Here is a 14,649-nt window from a genome sequence, read left to right on the forward strand (position 1 = left end):
CTTCCGTCGGGAAAAAGATACAAAAATCTGAGGTCACGTACCAACCGACTCAAGAACAGCCTCTTCCCTGCTGCTGTCAGACTTTTGAATGGATTTACCTTGCATTAAGTTGATCTTTCTCTACACCCTAGCTATGACTGTAACATTACATTCTGCATTCTCTTGTTTCCTTCTCTATGAACGTTATGTTTTGTCCGTATCGCGTGCAAGAAACAATACTTTTCATTGTATGTTAATACATGTGACAATAATAAATCAAACCAAATCAAATCAAAATCAAGCAGTTAAATGCTTTTAATAGCACTAAATCTGGGCCAAGCCCCTCCAGCAAATCTTCTGCAGTGATTAATCAACTTCTCTCCTGATTTCCAATTCTGGATTTCTTTCTTCCACTGCTTGTTTTCGGCCCAGCAGCCAACCAACCTGTCAAACCAACTGGTTGCTGAGTGAGAACATTTTAGGCTCTAGATCCATGTTGTCCGTGCATTTTGGGTCCCTCATTCATTCCCCTCCTTCACCCCTTAAAATATTCACCCCTGGTTCCCTTCCTGTAAATATTGTGACCTATAATATTCACATTTCCTGCATCATAAAGAGCAGTTTTTTTTAAAGTAACATTATATATTCACCTTTGGAAGCATGTTTTAATAATGTGTTTTTGTTTTAGTGCTCTTTGTAATAGACAAAACTTATTTGAGTAGCAATGCCTCCATTTTCATTTTATGGTTATTACAGATGTATTACAGTATGGTTATTACAGATACTCCAAGAGCTTTGTTACTGTGTATGCTTAGTCTATAATTTTTAAACACCCTGCCACTTTGTTTCCCTGCTGACCCCTCCGGTTCCCTCTTCAGACACCCTTAGTTCCTTCACGCTGCTTCACTCTCCTGTGAGCGAGGGCTTAGAAGAGGATCTTTGCAGTGAGAGCGAGCAAAGGAATCAAGAGAGGGCAGTGGTTAGCTGTATGGAGGGAGCAGGTTAAGAGAAGAAAGAGGCAAGTGGGAAAGGGTAAGCAGGTTAAGGGAGGGGAGCTGGTGAGCAGGAGGGTTGGAAGAGGGAAATATCAAGAGGAGTGGCAAGCCAGAGGAAAAGAGAGGGTCTGTGAAGGGAAGTGGGAAGGTCAAGAAGGAAGCGGCAAGTTGGAAGGGAGGGAGTGAGAGGGGCAGTTTGTGTGAAATGGCGAGCGAGAGGTCAATTAATAAGATTAAGTGAATAAGGGTAGCAAGTTAGGAAGAGGATTTTGGGACAGTTGGGTTCATGGTAGCCAGTAAGGTTTTACCGGCGAGGGAGGGGGAGGGAACACATTAGGCATGCCAAACAAGGACTAGTTGTATTTTATGCCATGCAGACACTGATGATGGGACATTGAACTTGGATTCATACTATCTTCTTTATTCATCTTCCTATTTTAATTTGATTTTCAATAAGGCAACTTGTGCAGAATATTTTTTTGTTTTCTACGAATCTTGTTAGCTGTGGACTTTCCTTCGCCCTGATGTAACGTTGAGTGGTCGAATTAGCAAGCAATGGTGTGAAATAGGTTTCCAAGGTGAAGACCCAAAGACTGACTTCAGAGGAATGGGGATGTTGGGGTTATATAACTTGGTGTAAGTATAAATTATAAGCAATGTTTTAAAACTCTCTTAATTCTTTCCTCTCCTGCCTTTTGTCTATAAATTATATAAGCTATATAAATTTTCTCACTTTTTTGGTTCAGTTTCTTTGCAGAACATGACAACACAACTGCTCGCCAAGTTCTTTTTGATTCTCACCAACCAAAGTACAGGTAACTTACTCTTTTGGTCAGATGCTTTATTTAACGTTGTGTTGTCATTAGCCTCTGAGTTCAATTTCAATGGTTTACTTCAGTATGACTTTTTGCTCCCATCATCAACAACACACCTGTAACACTGCACCCACACTTCTGTCGTTAAAAGTGCACTGAAAAGTTCTTTGTATAGAATTGCAAGATTAATATTATTGAAGGTCAACTCCAAATAAAAGTCTATTGAGTCATCTCACTGAAATACAGTGTTGAATATTACAAACTAAAACAATGAGGATATGGGCTAATTTATTAGGGAGACCTATTTTGGAGTAGAAGGTAAAAGGTGAAATTGTGAGTCATGTGTTATCTGGCAAAGCTAAATTAACATATAGTTGAAGTGATCATCTTCAGTGACAACTATATTACAGTATTCGTTACATTACAATGATGAGTTCAGTTACTCATCAATGTAATATTGTCATCCTTCACATCCGAAACACACCCAAAATAATTTTTTTAATTGTGTAAACAAAACAAAAATATCAGTTTTTAAAACATGCTGATCCTGAGATTGCTACTTGAAATAAATTCAACAACTTAGCAAATATAATATACAACATTTCAACCCCTGACCTCCACAGATGCACATGCATGCACACTTTTTTTACTAGTTATTCTGAATGTATGTTTTCATTTGATTCCTGTCTTGTGGATTATGTTCTTCATATATTGTAATAATATCATATTCATTGACCACTGTCCTATTTTAATTTCATCATTTCATTCTAGGGAACTAACCAAAGAAGATGTAAGGTACTACTATCACTTCATTTTCATTTATTCATATGTATCTTGCTTTGCATTTGATCTCTGTTTTATAGCCATTCTTTATGGGCAATCATGGATGCTGAGAAACCTATTTTGAAAGTGTATGTATATCTGACTGTAACAAATCAATGTTCCCAAGACAAAGAAATAGCCTCTTAATCCAGTTACTGATTTTAAACCAAGTCCCTTAAAATATTGTCAGTATTTTGGCATGCCACTAACATCACCAACCCTTAATAAGTTTATATTTTATAAGGAAGGAATTCCAAAATAGTTTGTGTTACTTTTAGGAATGTGATGGATAGTGTGATAATTTCTGATGATTTTATGAATTTTACCTGAATAATTACAATGTTAACTAACAATCACGGCTATAAGATCACTCTAATTTGTTCTAAAATAATTTATAAACTTCAAACCTATTAAAATAAATACTCCAAACTATGTCAAGGCAAAGTAGAATCACAACCTCTGAAGTATTAGATAATGGGCTGTGGAACTGAATTCCCAAAAATGGCATTCTGTTGTTTTGGACACTGACTTAATAAGTTTACTGCTATTGAATTCATTACTTATTTTTGCAAAACATGCATTTGCAATGTTCTTGACCTGTAATTCTTTGCATGAAAATCCTATTGGCTATCATGAACTTAACTGGCCCAAAATCCTCCTCCTAACTCACTACCCTTATTCACTCACTCTTGTTAACTTACTTCTCACTCGCCACTTTATGCAAACTGCCCCTTTTGCTCCCTCCCCTTCGCAGTTTACCACTGCCACTTCCCTCTTTCTTCATTCAATCATCTTAATCCAATCCAATTTTTGCAATTTATTTATCACTTTATTGTGATATCTACAGGTTTATTCATTACATTACAAACCCTTATTCTATGATATGTATGTTTCTCTGGACTTGACTATTCCAATCCAAGGCAGGTGTCCCATATTCTACCCTCTGTAACTTGAAGTCTTCCTGTGTCCTAACTTGTACCAAGTCACCTTACGCTAACATCACTGTATTCACTGATTTACATTACTTTCTGGTCAAGCACTGTCTTGATTTTAAAATGCTCATCCTTATTTTCAAATTCCTCCATGGCCTCATCCCTCCCTATCTCTAATCCACTCCACCCCCACAACCATCTGTGCTCATCTAATTTTGGCCTCTTTAGTGTTCCTGTTTATTCACTCTACCAATGGTGATAGTGCCTTCAGTTGCCGAGGTCCTAAGCTTTGAAATTCCCTTTCTAAACCTCTGATCCTCTCTACCTTGCTTTCCTTTTTTAAGACATACCTTAAAATCAACCTCTTTGACCAAATTTTTGATAATCTAACCTTAATTGAACTTTCTACCTGACATTTGACCTAAGCAAAAACAGAAAATGCTGGAAAATCTCAGCAGATTTGGCAGCATCTGTGGAGAGAGAATAGAGCCAACGTTTCAAGTCTGGATGATCCTTCGGCACAGCTAAGAGCAAAGAAAATCGGAAGAGATTTTGCTTTTATCTGACCTAAGCATATTTTTTCTTCCTTACCTTAATATCTATCTCTTGTCATCCAAGGAGCTCTGAATTTCTTTGCCCTAACTTTCCCTTTCAAGGCAATATATTTCAACTTTGCCTGAAGTATCTCTTCTTTGAAGGTATTGTTCAGCTACCATTTTAACCTGCCAACCTTTGATTCTAGTTTACTCAGCACAAATCTGTTCTTGCCCCATTAAGTTGCTCTCTCCCAGTTAATTATTTGAACTCTGGATTATTCTTTGTCCTTTTCCATAGCCAGCCTAAACCTTTATGATACAATAATTTCTGTCCCCTAAATCCACTTGGCCCAATCATTCCCAAGAACCTGTTCTAACAGTGTCTCCCTCATGGATTAGAAACATGCTGCTGTAGAAAATTTTCCTGAACCCACTGTATGAACTCTTGCCTATCTCTGCCCTTTGCAATACTACGATCTTGGTTTATGTTTGGTAATTAAAGTCCCCCGTTATGACTATTCTATAATTCTGCATGTCTCTAATTTCCTTGCAAATTTGTTCCTCTACATCCTTCTCACTAGATGGTGACCTAGAGACTACACCTAGCAATATGATCACCCTTTTTATTTGTCCCTCAGCTCTATCCTTCTATCCTTGACCCCACTGGGTTATCCTCTCTACCCAGTATGCAATGTTCTTATTAATACTGCCACCTCTCCCCATTTGCTTTCTTTCCTGAACACCTTGGGTGGGATTTTCTAGCCTTTCCCACTGGTGGGATCTTATTGTCCCGGTGAAGGTACTCCCCACACAGTGGGTTCGCTGGCGGAGGGATGGATGAGCCACAGAAAACACTTGACATCGGTGGGACCAGAAGATCCCGCTGGTGGCCAATGGCAAGTCACCTCTGCCACCAGGGGGCAGAGAATCTGGCCCATTGTCAATCAAAAATCTTTCTAATTCAGCTTTGAATATATTCAAGGACACAGCGTCCACTGCCCATTGGGGGAGAGAATTCCAAACACTAACAACCGGCTGAAAGAAGAACTGTCTCCTCGTCTCTGTCTTAAATGGGAGGTCCCTTCTTTTAAAACTGTGCCCCCTAGCTCTATCATTGAGCATATTCAAGACAATGACAGACTTATGGATACTAATAACATCAAAGGATTTGGAGATAGCACAAGAAAGTGGTATTGAGATAGATGATTAGTCGCAATCTAATTGAATGGCAGCGTAGGCTCAATGGGCAGCTCGACGGACTGAATGGTCTACTCCTGTTCCAATGTTGCTAGTTCTAGATTCCCCATGAGCAGATATGTCCTCTCAGCATCTTCCCTGTCAAAGCCCCTCAGAAACTTCTGTTTCAATCAGACCTCTCTTCATTTAAATAATACCCTACTTTTCTGTTTTTCTTAACAAAATGGAGATATTAATATTTTTTCATATTTCATTTGCCCAGTTTTTGCCCAACCAATCTTCAAAGACTCTTTGTATACTCCTCTCAATTTGCTTTCCTGCTTATCTTTGTATAGTATGTAAATTTGGTTACGATACATTCAGTCCCTTCACCCAAGTCATTAATATGAATCATAACTAATTTGAGGTTCCAGACTCATCCGTACGGCACTCCACTAGTTAGTTTGCTAAACTGAAAATTACCCATTTACCCCGCTTCTGTTTCCTGTTAGTTAGCCAGTCCTCCATCCATGTGACTAGAAACTGATCTGGACCAATCATATAATACTGTGGTTGCAAAAGTAGGCCAGAAAACTTTGCAGCGAGTAACTCACCTCCTTACTGCCCAAAGCCTGTCCACTGTTTACAAGGCTCAAGTCAGGAATGTGTTGGAACATTCTCCACTTGCCTGAATGAGTGCACTCCAGCAACACTCAAAAAGCTTAACCGCATCCAGGGCAAAGCAATCCACTTGACTGGCATCCCATCCACCACCTTAAAAGTTCACTCCCTCTACCACCATTGCACAGTGACAGCAATGTGTACCATGTACAAGATGCACTGCAGGGACTCTCAAATCCTCCTTTAACAACATCTTCCAAACAAGCGACCTCTACCACCTTGAAGATAAGGGCAGCAGATGCATGATAGCACCACCAACTGCAAGTTCCCCTCCAAGCCCCACACGATTCTAACTTGGGACTATATTATTGTCGCTCGGTCAAATTCCTGAATTCCCTTCCTCACAGCATTGTGGACATACCTACACCACATAGCCTGCAGCGGTTCAAGAGGTGGTTCTCAGGGGCACAGTGGCTCAGTTTCCATCCTTAGGTGACACTGTGGAGTTTGCACATTCTCCCCATGTCTGTGTGGGTTTCCTCTGGGTGCTTTAGTTTCTTTCCACAGTCCAAAGATGTGCAGATTAGATGGATTAGCCATGATAAATGTGTGGAGTTATAGGGATAGAGCGGGATGGTGGGCCTGGGTAAGATATCTTATCAGAGAGTCGGTGCAAACTCGATGGGCTGAATGATCTCCTTCTGCACTGTAGGGATTCTATAAATTAGGTTTAAAGTTCATTTATTAGTTCACAAGTAGGCTTACATTAACACTGCAATGAAGTTACTGTGCAAATCCCCTAATCGCCACACTCCAGCGCCTGTTCGGGTACACTGAGGGAAAATTTAGCATGGTCAATCAGTACGTCTTTTGGAGCAATAAATGTTAGCTGAGCTAGTGATGCCCGTATCCCGCAAAAGAAGAAAAGATCTGCCCCAATGAGCTCTTTCTTTGTGCAGAAATCTTTTATGTGGGACCTTATCGACATCACAGGCTGATCACAAATTTAAAACTAATACGATTATAATTAGGCAAAATAGGTAAGTTTGTGAGATATGTGGTCTTTTGTCATTAATGAAAAATTATTGCATGTAAGTTTTTCAGTCAACTGTTTTTTGATCTACATTCCTTTTGTAATTATCGTCCTGACATTGACATGGGTGGGTATGGTGGTACATGAATGGAGTTTTGGGTGGGAAACCTGAAAGTCTGCGTTCTCCACATGCTGTGGAGTTTTAACCATGACGTTTTTGTTGCATTATGTGCAGTTTTCTTGACACGGACAACTGCAAGTCAACCTAATTGATAGGCTTAACTTGTAGCTTGGTGGGGGGCATTATGGAATAGGTTGTAGACCATAAAGAAACCATAGTGAGAGTGGGGAGGTAGGGATCAGATCCCTGACCTGGGGTGGTTGATCAATCCTTGAGGTTGGGGTTTCCAATTCCTAATCAGGTTTGAGGGTGGTTGTGGAGGGGGGCTTGGGTCTGATGGCAATTATGAGGAATCTCATTCCAGGAGAAAGCAATCCTACTCCTCCATGCTTGCAAGCAGTGCTGTCAAGGCACTTGCCTTTTCCCTGAAGCTGTTCTTGTCTCCTTTCTGCTGTCAGGTGTTCCAAGGCCTAGTAAACCTGCCGAGCCAGGGTAACTCTGTCAGGGAAGTTAATTTCAACCCCACAGCTTCACTACATATTCAACTGGTTAACCCATGTCTCCCAGGAGAAGTCCAGTTCCAATTCCTGTTCTGCATTTGTTAAACACAGATTAGGCAGATTGTGGTCATGATTTTTAAAATTTTACATTCCACCGTCCCTAACTTACCCACATTTGAGGGTTAAAATTGCCACCTGTGTGTCAGAAGTATTAGAAGGAAGAGAAGGGTTGATGTACAAGCAGAACCCACAAGAAATAGAAGCAGGACTAAACCATTCTAGCCTGCTCCACCATGCAATACAGCCATGGTTGTTAAGGCTTTAACTTCCCTTTCCTGCCTGCTCCCTATATCCCTTGATTCTGGAGTTGAAGTGGTAGGTAAAGCACTAAAGTTTAAATATTTGAGCCATATTTGTTCTTCCCTAATATGAAAGCAAAATACTGTGCATGCTGGAGATCTGAAATAAAAACAAAGATTCAGCAGGTATTGCAGCATCTGTGGATAGAAATTTAACATCTTGAGTCGAATATAACTCTTCATCAGAACTACTGTTGTTCTTCCCTCTTTGATTTAGTTAGCCTTGTAAAGCAACTTGTTTTCTATCCATTTTCAGTTTGAATGATTTCTACCCAAAACACTCATGAGTCTTCATCCCTTAAGAACTGATGGATCTTCTGAATATTTCCAGCTATTATTTTTTTCTATATTTCCCACTGTTTTGGTTTATACTTTTAATTTCTCACCATTATCTTGTAATTGATGATATTCACAGGAACACTCATTTAAAACCAATAAACAAATTGAGCAGAGCAGAATAAAATACACTCCTATTCAACCCTGATTTACGTATTGCCTTGTTCATGTAACTTGAGGTGAACATGAACTGTGAAATATATTCAGTTTGGAAAGTATACAGATGTTTGTGACTAAATTTAATTGCTTGCCATGCATTTGGAGTCATAAATATCATGCAATTGACATTAAACCATCAAAAGGGCATTGGTTTGTGAAAATTAATTTGTTTTCTTTTTTAAACAGCAAAATAAATACAAAAGAATGGGAAAAGAAAAAGTTTGATCAGGCAATTGGGTGAGTATTTCACTGATGTATTCCCATGGGAAAGAAAATTAACAAATCAAATAAATTGTTGCATGCATAATTACTGAACTTCCTTCTGTATAAAAATTACTTGAGAAAACATTTGTTGAGGAGGATAGGGGAACAATTATGACTGGCAAATTTAGATTCTACATAGACGTTCATTCAAAGATGAAAATACAAGAATGAAGTAGCCTGCTAGTTTGTTGAGTTAATGCAGACCAAAATGCTGCATAGTGGTTTTTAGGACCCGATTTTAACATAGAGACAATTGCATAGTTCTTAACTGCAGGTGCTGTCCAGGGCTGAACTGAACTGAGGTAAGGCTTTTCTTCTGAGAGAAAAAGAATCAAATGGAGAAGTGTATCTTTTCTAGTTAATTAGTGCCACTGATGGATATGTTTGCGAGTCAGACTATTTGCAACCAAGGCTTCAGTAATTGGCACTCAGTTTTGGATGCACATTTCACCATCAATCCCTTTGGACGTGGTTGGTTACCCAGTGAGAAAAATGATGAAATTACAGTTTTAACAAAAATATAGAAGAAATCATTTTGTAGGTATTAGCCGTCATTTTGTAGGTATTAGCCGGAGATTATTACTTGCACAGATATTGCCAAGTTGCTTATGTTCAAAATGACTGTCGATTTTATTAAGACATAAAATTGTTGAGTTATTTATCAAATAATGGATATTATTATCAAGCTTCAGTGACCTTTATTTATAAGTTGTAAATGTCATTCTGAAATAGAAATCATACTATTCAGTGGTTAGCATTGCTGCTTCACAGCGCCAGGGACCCGGTTTCTATTCCCGGCTTGAGTCACTGTCTGTGTGGAGTTTGCACGTTCTCCCCGTGTCTGCGTGGGTTTCCTCCAGGTGCTCCGGTTTCCTCCCACATTCTGAAAGATGTGCTGGCGAGGTGCATTGGCCCGAACAGGCGCCAGACTGTGGTGACGAGGGGAATTTCACAGTAACTTCATTGCAGTGTTAATGTAAGCCTTACTTGTGACTAATAAATAAACTTTTACTTTGTGGCATGGTAGAGAATAGCCTTTTAGGAACAACTCGCTGGCAGTGCAAGTAATCCCTTTCTCAAAACATACAAACCAAATTGCTTTGAAGCTATGTAAGCACCCAAACTAAAGGAAAACAAACAAATAAGCAATAATGATACAACGCAAGTCTTTTTAGATCTTGCTACTATATTGGTTGTACAGAATATAGAGATTTGGTTGTTAACTATTTTTCATTTCTTATCATTTCAATCTGCTGATTCAGTTTTGGAGCACTGTAGCATAGTTTCAAAACTATTCCTTCATTAGGATTTACATTTGCAACTTTTGGGCTTTTTTTCATCCAAGAATAATCTGCTTGGGAATTCATTTACGAAATATATTCAGCAGAAAAGCTTGTCTCCTACTGGCTCCATTAGTGTAAAGCAAACTATGTTCCATTGAATATTCTACCTGACATCAAGGAATGTTTGAGTGCACCGGAACAGCAAAGGTTCTGGCAAAATCCTAACTGTGGCACTGAAGACCTGTGCTCTAAAACATGCTGTACTTTTGCCAAGATGTTCCAACAGTGGTATTTGTCCATTGAAAAGGGAAAAGTGTCCAAGTATCTCCTAATCAAAAAAAAATCTAATCTGACCAATTACTGCCCCTTCAATTATTCTGAAATTAGGAAACTGGTAAGCAGACCTCAGGTGATTAGAATTCAAAAGGTAACCCGTGTTTATTTAATAGGAAGAGAGAGAGAGAGCTGAAATATTGTACATTGGAGAATATCTGGACCACTGAGGACAAATCAGTGAATTCCAGTGAGCCATGGAATGCTTGGTTTGGCTCCAAAAAAAGTGAATGAACCCTCAAGATCTTCAAGTATAAGGGATTTAAGTGTGACTGGATTCATGTTCTAAGTCTTAACAAACTATGATAAGTTAGTAGTGCTTACTCTGTTCAAATTTTTCATATAAAGTGAGGGTTGTTTTTGTTTTGTGACATAGTTCTATTAGTTAATTTCTCTTTATTTGTTAATGGTCTCTGTAGAGATTGTTACACATTTCAGTGCTCCATTTTCCTGATTTCATTACATTTTGAATTGTGAATAAGAATATTCAATTCTTAGATGTTTCCACAATTTATTATTCTTTCCATTACAGGTTTTCCTTTGCTATAGTGGGAATTAATATCACTGACCTTTCATATACTCTGCTAGTAAGTGGGGCATTGAAAACCCATTTGTATAATGTCGCTCCTGAAGCACCATCGATTTTTCACTTCCACAAAATCTTCTGTAAGTCGATTCTGGACATTGATTCAGCAACAGATATTTGAGTCTTTATTATTGAAATATAGTTGCTTCGGATGGAAATGTCTTAATGTGCCTTAATGTTACTTGCAAATTTGGGTATAAAAATTTTGTAATGGTGCAAGTGATATTTTTCTGTTCAATTGTCATTTGGAGCCCAGGTCTGGATGTGCAAAGTCTGGGAAGCTGTGACTGTTGTACATAGAAATTCAAATATAGATTTAGCTATCACTTGCAAATGCACTAGGTTGCTAGAAAATTCCAGCCTTTTCTTTTCACCCTGTTATAAATTAAGCTTTTCTATGCTGTCAGCATATGTGCGAATCACCTGCCTTTGTTACAATTGTTAAAAACTCACCCTCTTATGTCATGTATTATATCAATTCCTTATTAGAGTGGAAGCTTTGTAAGTTAGCACGCTCTGCTTTTACTTTTGGAATTCAACTATAAATTTAATTGTATTGTAATTACAATTGTTTGTTGATTTTAATGCTTTTTTTCTACAAAATGGAGCAATTTCAAAATCTGTTTTATTTTTCCTGTGCTCTACACAGGCTACCTGATGCAGCAATTTCACAAATTCTGGATTGAAGAAGATCCTCTTGACATAATGGAATTTAATCGTGTTCGAGAAAAGTTTCACAAACAGATTATAAAGCAGCTTCAGAATCCAGACATGACCCTGTGCCCCCGTTTTTCAGCCTCAGAAAATCTAATGAACTTATAAATCTTCATCTTGCCATAAGTCACATCACTGCCTCACCTCTATATTTGTGCGTGAACTGATTTTAAGAAACTGACGTTAAATCACAGCCTTGATCACAACCAGCATATTTGACGACCATGGTGACTGTATGCATGCTTTGTTTTAAGTATAATAGTTCTCTATTTGGTGCAATTAAAAGAACTACACATGCTGTACATTCACGTGAACACTGGAGGTATTCTCCATAAACAGTTGCTCATATTGCAGCAGTATGGAGTGTTGCATTCTAATCAATGGAAGAATCTTCTCTATTTTTTTTATTGTTTCCATACATCAGCACTGCTAAGCTGTACTTTTGTTGTGCTTTGTATTGCTGTAGTCTGTAGTTCTGTAATGTCCTTTAGTTTAGAAGTTTTATCATGGTCTTAACAAAATTCCAGACATTAATTATTAAGGAAGAATGTATTTTGATCAAAAGAATAGTGCTTTTTCATAACCATACACACACATTCCATTTTATCAAATTGAACTATATATTTGGTAATTTTAACAGCCTGTTAAATATGGGTGGCTAAATGTACTATATGATTGTACTTTGGGTTTAACTGTAGATTAAGTAGAGCAAATATCTTCTATTTCGAGAGATTTGCTTTGAAAGTTCTGTGACAAATTGTCTCTCATATATCCAGAGAATTATCTCTTCTCAACATATGTATTCTATAGTTTTTCTTTGATTAACATTAATCTTATTTATTAATATTTAAAATAAAAATTATTTGGCATACACGTGTGCAGTAGAGCGCACACATTTGACATTTGGCTTGAAGTACTTTCCAGGGCTGGTATGTAGGAAATTTTGTGATTCTTCACACCGGTGCCATATCTAATCTACAAATCTGATGTCTGATTGCAGAAAGGATAAAAAGTACATTTTTAGCATTGTTATTCCTTATTGTAACATATACATGTGTAAACAAAGATATATGTTGTTTAAAATAGTTGGAGGATATGTAGTTAAAACATTGTGAAGTTCCTTAAAGAACTATCAGCTACATGGAAATGCAGTACATCGTGTTCAGATATATCTTCATCTCACCTGTGTATACCATACTAAAAGTGATGCATGTCTTTTCTTCTCCACCAAACAAACCTTTATTAATTAAGTGACCTGCCATTAAATTGCCTGCAGCTTTGTTTTAAGCAGCCTGTATACACTTCATTTTGCCCTCATATCCTCATCTGTCATAATGCTAAATATTAGATTCTTAATGGAATAGTAATGACTGTATTATTCTTTGCTTCCCTTCCCCCATCTCACCCGTCAACAAAAGTTGAAGTGTAAGATTTTACTGGAGCATATAAATGTATTACAATCCAGTCAGATCTCAGAGTAATGATAAAAGCCTCCAGATTTTATTTTAAAATTGTGTTTTTGGAATTGTGCTTTTTATTTGTTGCCTACAGTACATTAGTAAGGGCCAGTGTATTAATGTTGTATTTGTATGATTAGAGTATTAATGTCATATTAATAAGGGACAGAGCATTCATTTGAACCAATTATCTCATCAAATTTCTTTAATCTGTGGTCAATGAATTTCACAACTTTTGCACGTCTACAATTCTTCCTTAACTGAATTTAAATCTGTCTCCTTTGTCACTAGTAAAACATCTAAAGATAAGGTTCTCCAAAGTTACTATTTTATGAAATAAGGGATTTGCATCACAATGTCTCTATTTCTCATATTTAGATATTTGTTCGAAATGTACATTTCAAATGATTTTGCTGTTTTTACTAAATACGCACATGCTTTAGCACCAAGAAAACCTAGAATATGTATAAGAAAGTAAATCAGTGTTGTTACAAAGATATGATGTGTTAAGACAGAGCCGTGGTGGGTAAGATGTTATCCACTTATCTAATTTCAGAAATAAAGCTGCTTATATTGGTGTCACTTTAGAATTGAGATTATCATCCAGGATACCACCGGTGATACCCTGGATGAAACTTCTTGCATAAAGTTCATGTAAACTTGTGCTTTAAACGCTAGTAATTGTTCTAGCTAGTTCATTCTTCACGTTGCATGCGTTAATTCATTTTTATAACTAAACACCTCAGACTGGAAAACACGTGGAAATTAAATAGGTAAAATATTATTTCTCATTTATATTAAAATCCTTCTTTAAGCTTCCATGTTCTTGAATTTGGTATTAAAATGTATTTATTTGCAGACTTATCCAACTCTAATGGTCTAATGGTACTTCTGCAAACAAAGATGGGGGGAAAAGAAAGCATTCAACCAGAAAGGGAAATTTGAGAAACTGCAAGAAGGATATTTGAGTTTTAAAGCTAACAATATAATTTAAACTTGTTCGTTTGCCAGCAAGTCAGCTGAGTTTGGATATGGTACCTGAGTTGCACAAATCCAATTTTATTCTCCACTGAGTTCAATGGAGGCAAATCAAGCTAGGCCTAAAACAAGCAGTCAGTATAAACCCACATGTTTTCCACTGGGCATGTTAATTTTCAGGAGAGAGAGGGCAGTTTAAATTAAATTTACTTCCATTAAAACCAATGGGACAATTGCTTGAAATCTGTACTTCTGTCCCTACTATCCTATTAATGTTTACTCGCTTAAAAGAAAGGTTAAGAATGGAGATATTTTTAAATATTGAAGATTTGATTTTCAGTAAATGTAAAAGGTGGAATTTATTGTACTTCAAAAAGTCTAGAATTCTATCATGTGCATATAAAGTATTATGCTTTGTCTTTCATTCAAAAAAACTAATTCTCTTGAATTCTGAGAACAATCATCTTTGATTGCATTTATTAACTAAATGTTAATTAAATTAACTATTTCACTATTTAATTGTTACTTTAAATTGTTATAGAAAAATGTTGAATAATGTATTGACAACTTGAAGTGTTTGCACAATTAATTGAGTAGTTGTTGGATATAATGTAGAACAAGTGGTGTAATCTTTGAAGCATTAAAATCAC

The 14,649-nt window shown here is 37.2% G+C and overlaps 1 protein-coding gene across 2 annotated transcripts in view; it reads left to right on the plus strand.

The window, feature by feature from the left end:
- The window catches only part of elmod1 (ELMO/CED-12 domain containing 1), a 38,845-nt gene extending 24,408 nt beyond the window's left edge, over window positions 1-14,437 (plus strand). For both annotated transcript variants that reach the window (XM_078222049.1, XM_078222050.1), the window contains exons 6-11: window positions 1,477-1,610; window positions 1,721-1,789; window positions 2,561-2,584; window positions 8,571-8,621; window positions 10,797-10,930; window positions 11,500-14,437. In XM_078222049.1, the coding sequence (XP_078078175.1) occupies window positions 1,477-1,610; window positions 1,721-1,789; window positions 2,561-2,584; window positions 8,571-8,621; window positions 10,797-10,930; window positions 11,500-11,672 (585 nt within the window). In that variant the 3' untranslated portion in view covers window positions 11,673-14,437. The remainder of the gene's footprint in view (window positions 1-1,476; window positions 1,611-1,720; window positions 1,790-2,560; window positions 2,585-8,570; window positions 8,622-10,796; window positions 10,931-11,499) is intronic.
- The last annotated feature ends 212 nt before the right edge of the window (window positions 14,438-14,649 follow it).

This window comes from Mustelus asterias, chromosome 10 (genome assembly GCF_964213995.1).
Source record: "Mustelus asterias chromosome 10, sMusAst1.hap1.1, whole genome shotgun sequence".
Lineage (NCBI taxonomy): Eukaryota > Metazoa > Chordata > Chondrichthyes > Carcharhiniformes > Triakidae > Mustelus > Mustelus asterias.